The sequence below is a fragment of the Cyclopterus lumpus genome, chromosome 7 (assembly GCF_009769545.1).
Source record: "Cyclopterus lumpus isolate fCycLum1 chromosome 7, fCycLum1.pri, whole genome shotgun sequence".
In the NCBI taxonomy this organism is placed as follows: Eukaryota; Metazoa; Chordata; class Actinopteri; order Perciformes; family Cyclopteridae; genus Cyclopterus; species Cyclopterus lumpus.
In genome coordinates, this window is record NC_046972.1 from 22968265 (window position 1) to 22984689 (window position 16425).

Here is a 16425-nt window from a genome sequence, read left to right on the forward strand (position 1 = left end):
TGCTGCCATAGCGACCGTGTTGGAGAGAGAGAGGCAGCGCTTCTCTTGAGCTCGCTGACAGAAGTTGGTTTTCCCCTCGTCTTTTGCGTCCAAGTGATCGAGATCAATGTGTCGGGGAACAGTGTAGTTTTTACAGCGAGTTATGTAGCATGTTGAATTAATAATGAATTAATCTGTTGAAGAAGGCTTCTGGTGAACAAATCACTGAATTAAACAAACTAAGTCCTAAAAAAAAACACATTAAAAACACATCAAACGTCACATCAGTGCACATAATTATGTTAAACATGGGAACACACACACACACACACACACACACACACACACACACACACACACACACACACACACACACAGCCCTGCTGCTGGAAACTGCTGGGAACGCAAATGTGTATTAATCCCCTGCGGGAAAATAGTCCCAAATAAATACACTATTTGCTCCTTTTTTCAGAACTGTTTGCTCATATTTAGTTTATATATATATAGTCTATATTTTGTTATTTTTGTTCCATACTCAACACTTACAAACAATATATTTTCTTGCTCATGTTATATATGAAAAGTATTAGTATACGTCTATGCGTTCTCCATTTACGATCTCCCTCCTTTCACTTCTTTGGACTGCAGTTGGCTTATTTTTATTTATTTAGTTTTGAAACAATACAATGAAATGAGGCGAAAAAATACAGAATCAAATGAAACGAAACGCCAGGATCCCCCCCCCCACACACACACACACACACACACACACACACACACACACACACACACACACACACACACAAGACGACACAAAGTACTTCAGAGGAGTTTCTGTCGGCTGATACATTTGTAATGACAAGAGGTCTCTATTGTTTTAAACTCATCTCCCTCCACTCACTTCAGTGGGTTTTTTCCGGAGCCGACCGTCATTAATATCTCGTTGTCATTAATTCTTTAAGTGTATTCCCCGTCACTTTCTGCCCCGTGGGCTGAATAATGTAGAGTTTCAAGTGTAACACACACACACACACACACACACACACACACACACACACACACACACACACACACACACACACACCACGACGGCTCGAACGAGGCCCGAGTGGAGATCTGCATTGAAGGAAGAACCGTGTGAAAACGGACGGAGGTGTGTGATGAATAAGTCATTCAATGTAACCGTTAGTTAGAGAAAAGACGACCGCGTGTACACGTGGACCGTTTCGGGTGTGTTCTCCAAATTGAAATGGACCCTCTGGGTCGAGGTGGACTCGGCAGCATTCTTGGGAGGATAAAGAGTTAAATGAAAATGCGCTTTCTTGCCGAGCGTTAGACGAGGAAAGGTTGACGCCAGACTACGCGCGTCTTTGCAAGTTTGATATTTTAGGGGGAATTACGGAAATGGAGGCAGAAAATAATCTACAGACGTTGTAACATGAGAGTCGCATCAATCTTCTCTTCCAACTCTAATAAGCCCGTGTTGAACTTTTCCTTTTCACTAACGTAGAAGGCTCATTTTAAACTAGTTGTTCAACTAACTAGTTTTACCCACTGACCGTTTGTAAAAAGTCACACATTTAGTTTGTGGGTTGCAATTTTGAAGCCTCGAGCTCTGAATTTTGACCGTTGTCATCAGAAGTGACCATAGCGACCTGTCAATCACCTGGTAAACCCGCCCCTAAAGCATACCCATGCTTTATGATCTGTTTGACTCTAAATGACCATAATTTACTAAATGAACATCACGCTGTATTGAAGAAGACTTGAAACTAGAGATTGAGACCAAAAACTAATGTTTACAATGTTTACTGAGGGAATACATCAAGAGAAGTAGAGTCATTTATATAGACTTCTATACAACCAGAGGAGATGCCCCCTGGTGGTCAGGAGAGAGAATGCAGCTTTAACACATGAAGCATAGACTTCTATACAACCAGAGGAGCCGCCCCCTGGTGGTCAGGAGAGAGAATGCAGCTTTAACACATGAAGCATAGACTTCTATACAACCAGAGGAGTCGCCCCCTGGTGGTCAGTAGAGATAATGCAGCTTTAACACATGAAGCATAGACTTCTATACAACCAGAGGAGCCGCCCCCTGGTGGTCAGTAGAGAGAATGCAGCTTTAACACATGAAGCGTAGACTTCTATACAACCAGAGGAGCTGCCCCCTGGTGGTCAGGAGAGAGAATGCAGCTTTAACACATGAAGCGTAGACTTCTATACAACCAGAGGAGTCGCCCCCTGGTGGTCAGGAGAGAGAATGCAGCTTTAACACATGAAGCACAGACTTCTATACAACCAGAGGAGTCGCCCCCCTGGTGGTCAGGAGAGAGAATGCAGCTTTAACACATGAAGCGTAGACTTCTATACAACCAGAGGAGCCGCCCCCTGGTGGTCAGGAGAGAGAATGCAGCTTTAACACATGAAGCGTAGACTTCTATACAACCAGAGGAGTCGCCCCCTGGTGGTCAGGAGAGAGAATGCAGCTTTAACACATGAAGCACAGACTTCTATACAACCAGAGGAGTCGCCCCCCTGGTGGTCAGGAGAGAGAATGCAGCTTTAACACATGAAGCGTAGACTTCTATACAACCAGAGGAGTCGCCCCCTGGTGGTCAGGAGAGAGAATGCAGCTTTAACACACGAATCATAGACTTCTATACAACCAGAGGAGTCGCTCACCGTTGAAGCTGGCGTTCCGTATGTACTTCAGCAGAGACTTCCCCTCGGCGGCCTCCATCTGTGGACAAACGCCCGGGTGGTCGGGACACAAGTCCTTCTGCATGTTGTGGAGCGCGTGGGCCATGGTGTACACGGCGTCAATCACAAACTGCACCTTCCCTTCCTGCTCGTACTTGGATTCGCTCCCGATGCGCTCCGTGCCTGTGGGAGGGAGGGAGGAGAGAGAGAGAGAAAAATAAAAGAAAAAGAAAGGGGGAAGAACTCGCAGGCAGATACACCGCGAGCCATTAGACATCACATCCTCTCAGCGCTCGCTGTCATCCCCCAGCTTCATTTCTTATTCCCCCGTTTACCATTTCGCCGCCACCGACTTCAATTGTGATTTTTTTTTTGTAGGAATTACACCTAAAGGGACAATGTGGCAGAGCAAAATAAGGGAGACGGCATTTAATTCCCAAAATATCGAGCGGTGGAGAGCTGCGAGACGAAGCGTCTTGAGACGAAATACGGCTCTGATTGAATTACAGCGACGTGTTGCTGAGCGATGGGAACCGGCTGAGAACAGGGGGGGGAAATGAAGATTGCCGTGAACTTTAGTAACATACTCTTCTGCGGTGACTTCCTGCTCTTTCATATATATCATCCTCCCGGTGCGCTGCCCTTTCGCCTTGGCGTAAAAGGTTTTTGCCCCGACACCCCGCTCGAATACGTAATGTTCGACCTCGGCTGGATTCCCGTCATTTGTCAGAAAGAAGAAAGAAAAAAAAAAAAAATGATTTAGCCGTTTCTCTACTCCCCGGAGGACGAAAAAAAAGCCGCATTTTCTAAAACGATAACAAAAGAGAACGAGAATACCGCTATTACTTCTAATAACGCTAATCATCATAATCATCATAATTATCATCATCGTTATCATTTCAATATTCAGGCTTCCCAGTTAATAAAAAACTCGGGGAAAGTAAGTCCTCGCTGATGGCTGCTCGTCGCTCACAGATGGCGGTGAACGGGAGACGCGTATAAGAACGTGGGAGAGTTGCATAAACCGGGGGAAAGAAGGAAAAAAAAAGGAGGTCAAAAAAGCAAATCTGTGCTGACATTTCGGGCCATTTCTCAGATCTTAACATGCATTTCAGCCCACTCGTAACCTTCTCCGGTCGCAGGCCGATAAACGCACAGCGAGCGTCTCCTCGTGTGTTTCGGGCTCCATAAATATGGCGTAAAAAAAGGAGGAGGAAAATATATAGAGGAGGAAGAAGAAGGAATGTCGCATCTTCTCGTCTCTGGCGCGTGACTAGAGACGGCAAACGGGAGATTATGGAGGGGGAAACCAAACCAAACCCCCTTTCGGGGCAAACAGTAATTTGGTGTCACGCCGGCATTATCGTCCCCCCCCCCCCCCCCATCCTCATCCCCGTACGCGAGCGAGAATTAATACAGCATCCCACATCACAGGCGGCGTCCTACGTGGGTAAATGAATGCAGCGCGACGAGCCCAGGTGACATCCACGGTTTAGGTAATACGAGCATGCATCACCGGTAACAACACTGTCATTAATGCCGCCGCGAAGACGGTGATCAAGACGACCTGGAGGGGAGGGGGGGGGGGGGGGACCGAGCGGTATTCAACTCAGAATAGTCAGTTCTGCCTGTAGTTTCTCCCACCAAACTAAAGTGGCGCTTAGTACACACGGCACGACTCGGCTGAGCCTGTCAAGGTGACTGGGTTAAGGGGCAAGAGAGGGAATATGGGATGTTTCACAGTTGCAGGACGTAAAGCCGCAGGAGCAGACGGCCGGCAACTGTGAGGATGACTAAGTCGCGCGGGCGCATTGTTGTTCTCATAATAAACTCTGCCTGACCCTGCCGGGTAGGAGAAGACACCTGGCGTTAAGACTTTCTGGTTTGCGCCGCAGAAGAGAGGGGTCGAATTTACAAGCCAAACTTCTTTTTTTTTTTTTTTTTTTACAGGTGTACCTGTGCATTTGCGGCTCGTGTCCTCCCTCTTCGAGGCGCTGAGGAGCCTGCAGTCAAAGTTCTCCTCCCAGAACTCGGCGAACCACACGTTCCTGCGGTTGTTCTCCAGGGTGAGCCCGGTGAAGTACTCATCGAACCCTGCGAGTGGAGGTAAAAAGAGAGAGAGGAGGAGGAGGAGGAGGAGGACCAATTATCGACAGATTTAAAAAGAAAATGAAATAAAAAACTGAAAGGAAATGAAGCGGTTTGGCCACCCAGCGAAAAAAGAAAGAAAAGCACCACTTCATCAAAAATTGACCGCGCCGGTTTCCTCTTCCTCTTCAAGCCCCATGGAACTTTAATCACTTCTTTCATCTAGGAAATTACATGAATTAAAAAACAGGATGCATAATAAATAACACGGGGGGTTTGTAAGCTGTTGCCTCCGGCTGCGACGGTCCTGCAGGTGCAGAACAGTTTTTTTTTTGTTTTTTTTTGTATTATTCTTTTTCCTCCGCCACATTAAATCCATAACAAAAGGAACAGGTTGAAGGAATTACGTCGCGGCTTAGCGCTCGTTCCAGCGCCGGCATCGAGCGCCGGTGTGACGGTAACTTGCTGCAACAAAAAGAAGAAGAATAAAAAATAAAAATAAAAGCTTGTGTGCTGCATTTGGTTCTCTTGTTTGTGCAACGTTACCACCCAATGTGGGTCAGGGAGCCGAGCTGGGACACAATTATATTATATTTAATTTTTTTTTGATACTGTTTTTCCTTGACAATAGTAAGAAAGTGTCTCTGTCTCCAGTCTGTTATCGCATCAGATGAGTCGTGGGTAGAAGTGGTGATGAATGAGTCACCTGATTGACCATCAATGATGCATGGTGGATTAATAATGTGCTGCCTGCAGAGTGTACGTCTGTCCTTGGCTAGAGCTTCATACAAATCAAGACTTTCACTTTGCTCGATTGTAATGTCGAAAATTATTCTATTTCTGTGGTGAATTTGCAAATTTTTTGGACAAGACAACCTCCTCCTTTCTTTTTTTTCTCCGAGTGTGCAGCTGCAGAGAAATTAAGCAGTAAAAAAAAAAAACCCACCATTGATGACGGGATTTCTTTTGGAGTTCAAAACGACTAAAAAAAACCCGGTAAGTGTCACCTGAGACTTTCCCCATCACGACGAGGAATGTTTCTGGAACGACGGCAGAAGGTGACGAAGGTTTTTTTTCGTTTTATCGGATCCGGTATCTAATAAAAAAAAAAAATCTACAGAGCAGCCGATTCGTCCCCACTGACTTCAGCCTGGTCGCGTACGACCGGCGGCCAAATGCAACAAGGTCACACTCGTTCTCTGAGGATTGTCGAAAAAAAATGTAGAACATTGCCAACTGAAGTAAAAATAGATGAGGGGGATGTGGGAACACCAAGTGTATGTAATGTGAGAGGGGTCATGAACCCACAGAGAATTAACACCTGAGTTTAGCATCTTTCAGCTCATTTTTAAAAAAAAAAAATTTTATGGCCTGCATCCACATACAGTCACTCTGTGACACGAGAGGGGGCGGAGCCAAGTCCAACAGGTATAAATGCAGTAAGAGTGCGTGCGTGCGTACCTTCGATGGAGGAGCGCTTGGGCAGGATCGTGATCGCTCCCACCGCCACATCCTCCAGCTGGTGGATCGGGCTGCTCTTGGCCCCCCAGCTGTCCGATCCGATCCACAGGAAATGGCCCACTTGATTGGCCCTCTTGGTGGCATTGAGAACTCCCCTGCAAGGACGACCCGAGTGGTAATTAGGAGGCGGCTCAGAGGGCGCGCGTGCAACCCCGTTATCTATTACACACTAAAAGGCACAGCCAGCTTTGAAGGAGGTGCACAGTTCTTCAGTTTATCTCATTAAAAAAAAAAAGGGGTCAGAGAGGGGAAAGCACAGGAGCTCCTGCCATTTTGTTTGTTTGTATACGTCTCGTGTGTTTACCTCCAAGGAGAACCGGGTCCTCCAGCTCGTCGTATTCTTTTTTTACTTTTTTTTTTCTTCCCCGAGCATACAAGCGCTGAATCTTTGATTCTTTGTTTCTTTACATAAATGCTTTCCACGGGGGCATCGTGAAGGAAAACAATATCGTCTGCTGCGATCTGAGCTTTGCACGTCTCCCCCGGTGGTGTTTGCTGTTGTTGAAGGTGTGTGTGTTTGTGCGTCGGGTAAATCTGCTGCGCCTCCTGGCCTGTCTGCAGGAGCCGCTTGCTCGGAGATTAAAGACATCGGAGAAAAAAAATCAAGCGCTCCTCACCGTATGTCTTCTTCGCTGGCGAAGATGACGACCGCCCGCGAGTGCTGCGTTTCCAGCAGTTGTTGGATGGCTTTGTCGTAATCCTCCAGTTTGGGGTTGTGGGGGACCTTCAACGACTGGGCGATGCAGATTCCACCTTTTAATGGGAGAGGGGGGTAAGAAAGGGTACATTCACACACACACACACACACACACACACACACATATAAACAGATCTGCTGTAAACACATCCAATGATCCGCGCCGACGGGGGACACGCAAAGCTATACACATTTTTCACATTACAGATTCAAGCAAATCCGGGCAGCTCGCCATTGACTTTTCATTTAAAGTCGTTATCAGACATCTCTTGTTGGACCCTGAACCAATCAGATAGCGCAGCCGGCGCCGGGAAAACAAAAGGGGATATTAATACCGTCGATAAATCACTCTCAGACAGGTCACCGCTAATTAGAGTTTGTGCAGGATGAAGGGGACTGATTGCTTCCTTGAGTTGCTAAATAGTTGCCGCGTATTATATATATATATATATATATATATATATATATATATACAAGAGTTTTTCCGCGCTCCCGTGTGGTAATTACAGGTGTGGAGGACAAGATAACCTTTGAGGTGCTTTTTTTTGGGGGGATAAACAAATAATGTGATCACCTGCGCCGAGAGCGACCGCGGGCCCGACATTTTTTCCCGACGCAGCAGCCCGAGCGCGTCCCGAGTCAACGGCGAAGCTTCTACCCAAAACCAATTAAAATCTCTCCCACTCAAGCAATTTTTTCAATAGCCTACCCAATAACCTTTCAGTTTGAGTTTCACTGAGTAGACGGAGAAATGGAAAGGAAGCTTCTAATTGCCGGCCTCCTCGGGCTCATTACGGAGATATAAACAGCTTTTAGCTGGCAGATCACACACATCTCCAGTCACGTTTTTCACGGTGGCATTTCAAACGGCACAAGAGAGGAAAAAATGTGCCGAAAAAAACAAAAAAAAAAACCACTACTATCTGCTCTTTCAAGCATCGGCAGACGGAACGAGGGATATTTCTGCGAAGAGAAAACACAGAGAAAAAGAAGATCTCTGGGGCGGCCGCTGTTATCCTCCCTAAGTGGACCAAAACATTAAAATGGCCGACGGTCCGGTGGCGTCACGTGTCGCAGAGCAGCCAGCGCCGCGCCCTCACAGTTCACTTCTTCCGGGAAAACGCCATTCAGTTCGACGCCGCACTTCTAGGGTTTTCTGAAACATCTGATTCTGGCGTATTGGTCGGCGCCTTGAAGTTACAGAGTTTTTTTTTTTTGCAGGCTCGAGTGAAGAGTTATAGTAGCGCAACGGCCTTGAAAAGAGACGTGTCACGGCAGTCAATACAGTCAATACAGTAATATATAGACGGAGACCGCAGGAGCCCACTGATGAAGATAAGAAGCATCTGAAGCAGATCTCCGTCTTCTAAGAAGAGATGAGAGCAGAACAGGCTGCCGGCTCAAGAAAATGGCCCCGAAGGCTGCCGACCTGGCGCCGCCTACATTATTGAAAAGCCTGCAGAACCCCTCGTCTGTCCGTCAGTCAGACGGTCGGTTAGTCGGGTAGGCGGTATCGTATCTGTACTCTCCAGAGTGCTGTGGGAACGCCCTCACCTGTCACTGGGGAAGAGGCAGAGGGTTTGGACTTGAAGAGGGGGTTTAAAAGAAGAGATGTGCGATGAGAGACAGCTAAATGTCAAACTCTGGGAGAAAGAAGAGAGTGTCGGAGAGGTCTTAGCCAGGAAAAGAGGAGCGTGCAGTAATGCTGTACCTTCTGGATGTCACTTAAAGGAACAGTGCGCAGTTTCTTTTCGCGCGTCGCGGACCTGAAATTGAGAATAGCCGTGTACCTTTGGAGCGGTCACTTTGTGTGAAATAATATCTCAACGATCAGTTGGTCAGTTTTCACATTTAACTGGAGGAATTGTGGATAATGCATACTTTAATAAGGAATACATGTAAAACAAGGGCTGCATTCATTTAACTGAATTGCCCTGCAGCTGTTAAATTCAGTTCCTTCAGGTGGGGGAAGTGACGTCAACCCCCCCCCCCCAAAAAAGCTGCGATATTATATTTATACTTTTCTCTCTTTGGAGAACGTCGTGAGAAATAACTTCATTTTGTTGTTGTTGTTGTTGTTGATCTTCCGAGAGAGGCTGCGTTTATCGTCGACACTACGGATAAACTTGTTCCTCTCGTAGCGTCCAGACGAAGGTTGTTTCGAGCTCAGCCGTCCAGCCAGCGAGGAGGGGGCAGAGAAAAGTCTTAAATCCATGAACCCCCCCCCACCCCCACCCCCGTGCTCCACATTTGATTCACATATCAAACGCGGCTAAATGATGATTAAATGAGCACGATGGCTAAATTCATCAGGCCCTCGGAAGTCTCCCCCCCCCCCAAACGCTTATCTGCGAGTGCCATAGGTCACGCCCCCGCATTAACGTCTTCAATTATTCATCCTCGACTCCCTCGGTTCTGAAACCGCGCTGCGCGGGCGAAGGAATCCAGCGTTGCCGTTTTGCTCAGTGAAATACAAATCCTTTTAAATTAAGAGACTCTTGATGGATTCGAAACCCCCCCCCCAACCGGCGCACCTGCTGAACCTCCCCCCTCCCCCCTCCCCTCCCCGTCCAGGCACAAACCCCTCCCCCGGGGGGGATCCATAATTATATTTATCACCTCAGGCAGTCAAAAAGGCAGACCCCCCGCCATCTTCAGGCTCCCCGCCTCACAACGCGGAGGGGGGAGGGGGGGGGGGGGGGGGGGGGGGAGGGGGAGCACATTGAAATGGGCTGACATGCGATTGACAGTCATATTCTACATCTGTGTGGGAAAAGGTCACACAGAAGTATCGGGGGGGGGGGGGGGGGGGTCTATTTTACGTGTTTGCAGACGCCTCACGCCTCGGCCCTCGGAAAAAAACCCAAACAGGATTAATCTGTTCTCCAGCTGCAGCCAGGATGAAGGTGCACAATGGGAACCGGTGGCTTAGCGGGAGAGAAAGAAAGTGAGAAAAAGAAAGCCACAAATAATGATAAAAAAAAAAAGAAAACCACCACAAGAGATCAATACGGGCTGACCATCACTCCGGCCTCAGCTCGGGTTAATGGGTATTGCATTAGTCCGCTAGACGGTTCCTCCTTGAAGTTGCGAAGCGAGAATCCGACTAATGCGTCTGACATTTCGCTGCGACGGGAAGAGGGGCGGGGCCTCGGGGGTCTCGGGGGGCCTCGGGGGTCTCGGGGCCTCTCGGATCAGCTCGCAGAGACGCGGCGACAAACAACATCCAGCCAAAAAATGCTGCCGCGGAGCACCGGGAGTTATTCAGCCATTCTCTCTCTCCGTATTCACTCGGGGTGTCGGCTTCTCATTCAATACCAATCCAGAAGCCAGAAGGGCGCCGTCGGATGAATTCCTGTGAATGTACAGTTGCGCTATTACATAATTAATGTGTTTATTAAAGATAAGATGCCTCGGGAAAGGCTTTTCTTCTTCTTTTTCTTTAGAGGAAATAATTCCTGTTTGTTGTTGCGAATACAAAATAAATATCGCAAAGTGAACTGAGGCTCAAGTCGTAATAGGATGAGTCAACGGCAACAATGGCGTATAATTCATACTCCCTGCGTACGTTCAATAATCATAATAACAGTGGTTGTGAAAAGAAGCCAGAAAACATCAGTGGTGAAAACGACTCTGAGGAAACCCCGTGTTCATCCACGCGAGATGAGATGAATCAAAACTTCTGGAACGTGTTTCTACACGAGACACTTTCTCAAATCTCCGTCGATGCAAATTACACAACCACAAAAAAAAACACACATCTTATCTTCCTGAAGCTTTAATGAAACGATCAGAGCTGGACACGAATGCACACAGATGAAATATTAATGCACGCCGGACTTCTGATCGGTGCCTCTGGGATATCATTAGCTCTCCTCATTGTAGGGGGGGGGGGTTTCCGTACATTAGAGGTAGACGTAGATCACACACAGTCACATGGACGTGGGTTGGGCTCCATCGGGCTCCATGGAGGAGCCGTCATGAATCATGGGAGGGTGAGTTATATTCTTCTTTTTTTTTTTTACAGCACAGGTCTGTTGAATTGGTCATTTTTAGAAATACGGAAGAAAAAAGAATAAATCCGTTGCACTCCGGGTCGATCGGTTCAAACTCGGCGTGTTTGTGTACCGAGGGCGCGGAAATACAGCGGCGGCGGCGGATCGTTAACCGCGTGATTTGACACGGGGGCGTCCGACCCGCTGCAGTGGACGAACCCCACCGAGCGATGTGCCGATTCACACGTACCGCCACACGCCGAGGACGGCGGGCAATCGAGGTGGAAGAACAAAAAAATAAAATAAAGCAGGCGAGTCGAGCGCGTGCACAATTCTCAGCGCGCTTTCAAAGCAGAAAGCACCTCCTCCGTCTGCTGTAAATACTCTTCAACCTCGTTCTAACCTCTGAAAAAAAAAAAACGGCGTCGCTGCTAAACCTGAAAAGGCTCGTTTGCCAATCACCATTAGCGTTACATTACAGGGCCCAACAAACGAGACTGATTGGAAGAGCTTGATTCGAAGCCCATCCGGTGGTTCAGCTCTCTTTGTTTACTCATATGGTTCCTGAAGGAAATGTCTGGAGACGCTCACCAAAAGAGGGCCGGGCTTCTTTTCTAAAGACTAAATATCTTTTTTTTTTTTAAATGAACCTGCTGCTTCGTACACACAACCAGACCAAGGGGCCGGTTGCCAAACAGATCAATAATTCATCCGCACCAAAACGGATTTTACGATGAATTGGAAATGCAAAAGGAGCGCTCTCTCTCCCTCTGGTGAAAAGGTTTGCGCTTAAATCTTTAAAATGTCCTTACTGATCACCTCTCCTTACCTGCTTCTTTGGAGAGCTGTGTGAAGGCCTCCACCCCCTTCTCTCCGTAGCTGCCCTCCGAGGCGATGGTGGAGACGTAGGTCCAGCCCAGGGCCCGGATGATGTCCACCATGGCCTGGGCCTGGAACGAGTCCGGGGGAACCACCCGCGAGAAGAAGTCGTAGCGCCGGTCGTCGCTCAACTCCGGGGCCGTCGACGCGTAGCTGATCTGTGGGATCTTAGAAAGGGGGGTGGGGGAGGGGAACAGGTGGGAGAGCGTTTTTTTTTACTCATGTGTTGGCGCCATTCCGGTGCAGCATCGTGCGTGGGTTGCCGTGGTGACCGGTCTGAGTAATCTCGTGTTCACCATAAGGGCCGTTTCATGAATGTGTGCCAATGGAGCCGGAGCACATTGAAGAGGGGAAACAATGAATCGCTCTACATTGACTTAGTGGTGTGTGAAGGTGTTTCCTTGGCTGCTGTAAATGCCTGAAAGCTGCTGTGTGGTTGGATGACTAACCAACAGGGTAAAGAAACCAGAGGGACGTTTTTATAAGCTGTCAAACCCCCCCAAAAAAACTAAAGTGAGGCATCAGCAGGAAGATAAAACCAAGCATTTTGTCCAAATGTCAGTTTTAGGCAAACTAGATCTCTAAGTTAAACTAAGTGTTTAGCTAGATACAGTAGCGCGCTAACATTAGCATAACAGCAGCTAACTTGTCCCATCATTATTTTTGTTTATCAATAGCGCCCCGTGCTGAAATATGATGTTTATTATTTGGTTTCAGGCATTTTTGTGAGTGTTTCAGCTCTCGGGTTCGTTGACCTCAGTTTATTGAAATGAGATCTGGGCTCAGGTATATTTTGAGCTTCAGGGGAAACTTTGACATTTTGGGAAACATTCTTATTCGCCTTCTTGCAGATATTTAGATGACAAGATCGATAAAACTCTCCATTTCTGACCGCTAAATACAAAACCAGCATTCGCGTCACAATGCTAACATTGCTAACATCTTTACTTGCAAAAGTTGTCATATTTGCGTCACTTCATGTGCAAGCTGAATATGTTATATAACACTTAAATGCATTATTTATACAATATTTATAAGGCTATGGCAGAAGATTGTTTTGTCATTTACACAAAGAACAACAACATGAATAAATGATGGCAATATAAAATACATTATATACATTGTCGTGGATATTATATGACACGAGCAAATTTTAAATATATATTTCCCGTTACCGTCTCAATTGATCATCTTAGAATTTGCTCATATTATGCAATGCGATATTTGACAAGAGCCTATATCGGGTCTGTTACCTGGGCAACGTGCTGCGCTGTCACTTTCTCCTCCCGACATGTCAGTGAAGACTCGCTACAGAGATGTCTTTGCAGAACTTATAATATTTTTATGAGCTTGGCAGCAGAGCCTCGTTAGCGCTCTCTCACACTTCTCTTCGACCACACTGCTGCAAATCCAAATATTAAACTTAACAGTATTGTAAAAAGGTAGATTTTCCTGATCATAAAGCAGGTGTTGAGTGTGAGAAATACACGCAGCCAGTATTTAGAAACTGTGCCTTTTAAATTATCATATTTTTTAATATAGAAAATACTATAATCAAAATAATAACGATGGGAATGAAAAAAAAATACATCGACAATAAAGGTGCCAAATGAAAGCATAATATTTTCCAAAAGTAATGTTTTGTTAATCTCAATATAAATATATATATGACGTTCTGGCCAGCGAGCCGATAGTATGTCGACGATGGTGTCATGTATCTCTGCGTCGTCAGTGATCGATCAAGTTGCCAGTTGGTGTGGATTAAAAATGTATAAATTACCGAGTTTGGGCGGGGAAGCACCAAGCTTTCCTTCTTTTTTTATAAAAAAACAATAAAAAACTAAACTAAATCTATAGCTAATGTGCTTAAAAACATGTTATGTACTTGTTCTCGGTTCGTCTCTTTCATTAAGTGCAGAACAACATTACATATCATTTAACTTACAAGTGCATTCAACCACGACTACAAACTCAGAACAACAAGAAAGTAACGTTTCTTCAAGAGAGCCCAAACAACAAAAATACCATAAATACCATAAGTGTGCCACGGAAGTGCTAATCTATATTTATTCAAGGTATAGTCGGAAGAGATGTGTAGAGACATTCTGCCGTCTTGAATCTCTTCCAAAACACGTCAAACCCACATGGCAGCTGCGCTACGAGTGAAGACGCACACTCCTACGTACAACCCGTACAAGTGGGGCCCTGGACACGAGCGCCGTGTGTCTGCTTTGAAGAAATCAGCTTTCTATTGCATCTCTTTCAAGCCTTTCGTTCAAAGACACGAGGGGGAGTTACGACGTGAAACGGCGTTCCGCGCTTTGATCCACTACACGGCGATAATCGAGCCGCCTCCATCTGCGGAGGAAGACGGTGAGACGTGGTTGAAAGCACCAGAAGAAAAAAGAAGAAGCCTTTTTTTTTTGTTTCGTGGAAAGAGGAAAAGGGACCTCGAGTTACGTTTTTATTTCATTTTTTTATTTGTCAAAACTTCTGGATCAAAGCTCACTCGTTTTATACTTCTGAGGGAAATGTGTGAGTAGATTTAACTAATAATTGCATGTTATGTTCTGCTTTACGGTAATGGACCATAATTTACTAAATGAACATCACGCTGTATCGAAGAAGACTTGAAACTAGAGATTGAGACCATAAACTCATGTTTACAATGTTTACTGAGGGAATAAATCAAGAGCGAAGTGGAGTCATTTTCTCATAGACGTCTATACAATCACACTTCACACAGGTTGCAGCGCGGGTCAAATTTGCGCGAATGCCACGAGGCATCGTTTTCCGTCTGAACACGACATCAATCTCGTTTTTTTTCCCAGAAGCTTGAAAGGACGGAGGCTCCATCAATCTGACTGCGTCAACAAACCCCCTGTACAGAGTCAATCGGGGTCTTCTAGTTCCCAACGCCGACCTCCTTAAAGACCCAAACACCCACAATCAACAGCTTGTCTTCGGAGGTTCTCGAAGCGTCGATCCCGGAGACGGCGCTTCGAGACGAAAAGGTGCAAGAACCTCGTCGCGGCAGTCCAATCCGAGCGCCGTTCCATTTCTGTTAAGAGTGATCAAAAGCGGCCTTGTCGGGACGCTTTGGGGGGAAAAACGCCGGAATGAGGCCACGGGCAGGCGCTCGCCGATGGGATCGCTAGAGTGAGAGTTATCGTGGTGACCCACATCCTAAAAGGGGTCGGACGCACAAAGCTGGCACATTTGAGGAGTCGATGCGTTTCAAGTCGTCAAGAAGAAGAAGAAGAAGAACAACCCCCCCCCCCTCCTCTCTCTGGAGCCTTCCTCTTTTCTTTTCCCCCCCTTTTGCTGCAGGGAACCATTTAAGAAGGCGACGTCCTCTCCCTTCGCCCCAGGCTCCTATAGCCCCGTTGCTGTCATTCCTCAACGCCTCATTCCCCAGGAATCTGAACCCTTTTTAATTGCCACTTTGACCCCGCAGGTAACAAAGAGTGCTAAACCTCGATTGAGTTAAAGGTGCGAGGATTAAACCTGCAGGAATCACCACTGACTAACCAACACGCAGCTAGAATCCAGCAGCGTAATTTAATCTTCTTCGTGAAAATGAAAAGTTGAATTGAATTCAAAACCCTCCTGAGCTTGATTACGTCTTTTTCTCGGTGGATTTACGAGTTTCAACTAAATAAGCTCTCGTTTGCGACTAATTGCAATCGATTTTAATTTCTTCATTATGCAGAGGTAATAGTTATTTTTAATCAACGTTTTTTTTAAGAATAATCGTGTAAATAATCATCCAGGAACGGGAAAAAGGGATTATTTTTCTCTTAATCCTTCATCTGTACACGAATTTCACACGGCTCGCACTCCCCCACTCCAGATCTATAAGCTGTGAAATATGATGCAACGCGCCCCAGAGAGCAACGAGGTGAACAGGGGTGACCGAGTGGAGGACGACCGCGGTAAGTAGTGCAGGCCGAAGGGAGAATGATTAACGACGCCCTCGTTCGGGATCACAATTACCCAAAGTTGATGTCTGGCACCTGTCATCTGCTGTTCACGTCAAAGAGAGGATTGCAGAGGGTAATCGCCTCGCTCGCATCTGTGCCGACGGGATCGATGGAAGGAAAACACAGAGGTCTGTTATGGGTGAGGGGGGGTGGGGGGTGGGAGGGGGAGGGGTCGACGACACACACGCCGTTTTATTGATTTACCACCACAAAGTGCTGCGGCCGCCCTGAATTTAAAAAATCTGTTGCTGAAGTCTAAAGAAAGGGAAGAAGAAGAAGAAGAAGAAGGCGGGGATGGGAGGTGATGTGTTGGGAGGGGGGGGAGGGGGGGTAATCTGTTTACTGACATTAAATGAGAATTTGAAGCTGGGTGTTTAAGGAGAGAGGTTGCGTAAAGGTTAGACGCGTTCGCAGTAAGTGGGGATGCCAGGTGAAGTTAATTAGAGTGCCTTGGCCTTTCCGATGCATTTTCACATACAGCGGCTCCACAAGCACCCCGGGGAAGGGGGGGGGGGGGGGGGGGGGGGGGGGGGGGGGGGGGGGGGGGGGGGGGGGGGGGGGGGGGGGGGGGGGGGGGGGG

At 46.9% G+C, this 16425-nt stretch overlaps 1 protein-coding gene across 1 annotated transcript in view; it reads right to left on the minus strand.

Moving 5' to 3' along the window:
- LOC117734059 (metabotropic glutamate receptor 7-like) overlaps positions 1-16425 on the minus strand; it is a 57386-nt gene that overhangs the window by 20711 nt on the left and 20250 nt on the right. Inside the window, exons 2-6 of the mRNA XM_034538123.1 lie at positions 11813-12029; positions 6909-7044; positions 6232-6386; positions 4639-4776; positions 2665-2865 (exon numbers count right to left, since the gene is read on the minus strand). Of these exons, the coding sequence (XP_034394014.1) occupies positions 2665-2865; positions 4639-4776; positions 6232-6386; positions 6909-7044; positions 11813-12029 (847 nt within the window). The remainder of the gene's footprint in view (positions 1-2664; positions 2866-4638; positions 4777-6231; positions 6387-6908; positions 7045-11812; positions 12030-16425) is intronic.